This window comes from Dipodomys spectabilis, unplaced genomic scaffold (assembly GCF_019054845.1).
Source record: "Dipodomys spectabilis isolate Male_0828 unplaced genomic scaffold, ASM1905484v1 ptg000266l, whole genome shotgun sequence".
NCBI classification, from domain to species: Eukaryota; Metazoa; Chordata; class Mammalia; order Rodentia; family Heteromyidae; genus Dipodomys; species Dipodomys spectabilis.
In genome coordinates, this window is record NW_024870943.1 from 3811550 (window position 1) to 3814653 (window position 3104).

The window sequence follows — 3104 nt, forward strand, 5'->3', positions numbered from 1 at the left end:
TGTTTCCTCGTATGGTACTGGATTTGCTCCCATTTCTAAATGGGCAGAACTATCCATAGAAACACAAGAAAAATGGCAAGTCAAGGAACCTCAACTCCTACTCAAAATAAATAGGCAACAGAGCAATCAATACAAAACCTAGAGGACAGTTCTCAAGCTCTACAAACACTACTTGTAAACATGCTGAATGAAAAGACTGAAAGCCTGCATGAGGCTATACTTGAGCATGATGAAGCTAATCAAAGATTAATTAAGAGGAATTCATGGAATCCACAAACAAAAAGCAGTATTAATTCCAACCAAAGGGGCCGGGAAGGTGGCTCAATGATAGGGTCCTTGTGTAGCATGCATGAGGCCCTGAGTTCAATTCCTCAGCACTGCATAAGGAAAAAGAAAAAAGCTGCAAGTGGTGCTGTGCCTCAAGTGGTAGAGCGTTAACCTTGAGCTGAAGAACTGAGGGTCAGCGTCCAGCCCAGAGTTCTGGCCCCATGCCCCCCAAAAAATGAAAAAAACAAAAGACAAAACATAATTCCAACCAAAGGAAAGCAATGAAAAATACATCAGATTCATTTCAGAATCATAGCAGAGAAATTCCTGAACATCCAAATGATAGGTCCATTCAGATAAAAGAACTCTTTGGAACCCCAAACAGACAAAACCAGAGTTGGACATCCCACCACCACACTGTGACCTGTACAGGATTTATAAAGAACAAGCTTAAGCTGGGGTTTGAACTCAGGGCCTGGGTACTGTCCCTGAGCTTCTTTTGCTCAAGGCTCTACCACTTGAGCCACAGTGTCACTTCTGGCTTTTTCTGTGTATGTGGTACTGAGGAATCAAACCCAGGGCTTCATGCATGCTAGGCAAGCACTCTACCACTGAGCCACCCTCCCAGACCAGAAAATACTTTCTTTATGCCAACAATTATATTTTAAGCAACAAAACCCCAGAAAAACTTTGTTGGAGACACACTTTTACACACACACACACACAGATACACACAGACACACAGACACACACACACACAGACACAGACACACACACACACAGAAAGGCACATTCAGTAAGACTTCAAAACGTCAATGTTGTAAAATTGCAGCATATCTGAATCTGAGTAACTTGTTTTGTGCTCAATCCCCACAACTCCACTCTAGGTCCTTTGGTGGTCAATTAGATATTCTAGTCTCATGGATGTTCCTGCCTGGGCTAGCTTTTAACCTGTATCCTCAGATGTTAGCATTCTGAAAATTAGAATGATAGACCTGAGACACTGTTTCCAGGCCGCTGTGGTGTTTCTGTCATCCTACAAACAGCAAGGATGAAGTGAGCAGAGTTGGATCACCACCATGGTCTGGTCTTCACTTCCTCTTACAATGGATCATTCTTGGTATAACAGGAGTGAGTGATCCATCGTGAAACCATTCTGTTATTCTTCATGAGCAAAAATGGGCAGAGGGTGGGGTAGCTGAAGGACAACATCACAAGCACACCCTTGGATTTGTTCAATTTCTCCAGCGTGTACAAGGAATACATAGTCACGATGTTGTTGGAGCAATGGAAGAACAAGAAGCAGCTGACCAGCAGTAGGATGGTGTGGGTGGCTTTGTTCTCAGGTGCTGGCTGGGAGGCAAGGCTGGGACTGTGGAGGTGCCGGGCTCTGCGGTGGTGTTGGTAGAGGAGTGTCGCCATGTAGAGGCTGGGGGCCACCATGAGGACTAGGGACAGAGCATCTCGCAGCACAATGGAGCTGATAATGGGCGTTTGAGTGTCCCTTCCAAACTTCGTTTGACAGTAGGGATGAGAAAATCCCCGGGTCATGACAGTGGAATTGCAATTGGATTCCACAGTTTTGATAATGTGGAAATAGATGATGGAATTCAAGATCCAGAAAGAAAACAGTGAGGGGAGGATGCAGAAGGAGGATTGGCTTTTCAGCCAAGCACACTGGGCAGGGGTGCGGCTGATGGTGAGGGCCTGGAAGGTGCTCAGGAAGGTCGTAGTGCAGGCAGACAGTCCCCGCGTGACCCTGAACAGGAACAGCACCGCCTTACACATGGCATCATCCCAGAAACACCGGACTCCATACGAGGAGACGATGAAGGGCATGGACTCAAAAATGATGGTCAAGGCGTTGACCAGGGTCAGGTGCATGAAAACTATGGCAATGGGCTTCCGGAGACGAGGTTTGCACACGGAGTTGTATGTGTACAACAGGAAGAGGACACAGTTCCCCAGGATGCCCAGACATACCTTAGACACAAAGAAGAGCCTGAACACAGTTTCTCCTGCCGTGAGTATCATGGTGTGTGTGTTTCAGAGAGAGAGAGATAGAGAGAGAGAGAGAGAGTGAGAGAGAATGAGACATAGAGAGTGAGAGAGAGAAAGAGAGTTTGTATGTGTGTGTTGCTGAGAATCAAAGCAAGAGTGCTGCCCAGGCATGAAGGTGAGAAAGCTCTAGACAACAGTGTGAGTCCCGCAGGCGGTAATCTTCATGGTGCTCCATTTCTTTATCACATAAGCCAGCCTTAGAATGAATGCCAAAAGTTAGAGTGTTAAACATTGATTTAAAAATAGTTTCTTTTTTGGGTTTTTTTCATACTGCTTATGAAATAGTAACTCAGGGCCTGGGTACTGTTCCTGAGCTTTTTTACTCAAAGCTGGTGCTATCCCAGGTAAACCACAGCTCCATTTCTGGCTTGTTGGTGGATCACTGGAGATCAGTGTCTCAAGGACTTCCCTTTCTGGCCTGACTTTGATCCTGTATCCTCAGATCTTTGCCTCCTGAGTTGTTGGGATTACAGGGGTGAGCCACCAGGGTCTGGCCCATTCAATTGTTTTAAGTGGAGTCTGGGAAAAATGTTCCATTTGCCAGTTCTGGAGGGTTGAAAGTGTTCTGACCTCGGTATTTCAGACATGAATGTTCTGTGACCATTGAATCTGAGATGTAGGGCCTGGAAGGACCTGGGGAGACACATGTTAGAATCTGGAGGGAATTCAAGGGCACCACACTGGGCTGGGGTGTTAGGAAGGAAGATCACTGGCTGTCTCTTCTGTGGTCCCTGGGGCTCCATCATAGTCGGCAGTGGATGGTACAAGGCCCACCG

General features: G+C 46.4%; 1 protein-coding gene across 1 annotated transcript; it reads right to left on the reverse strand.

Moving 5' to 3' along the window:
* Positions 1-1368: 1368 nt before the first annotated feature.
* On the reverse strand, positions 1369-2301 carry LOC122125592 (vomeronasal type-1 receptor 90-like). Its single transcript, XM_042700113.1, has one exon. The coding sequence runs from the start codon at positions 2299-2301 to the stop codon at positions 1369-1371; it is 933 nt and encodes a 310-aa protein (XP_042556047.1).
* Between the last annotated feature and the right edge of the window lie 803 nt (positions 2302-3104).

Bases quoted from the DNA above. Each gene is read 5' to 3' on its own strand.
- LOC122125592 (XM_042700113.1), bottom strand. From the start codon at position 2,301: ATGATACTCACGGCAGGAGAAACTGTGTTCAGGCTCTTCTTTGTGTCT.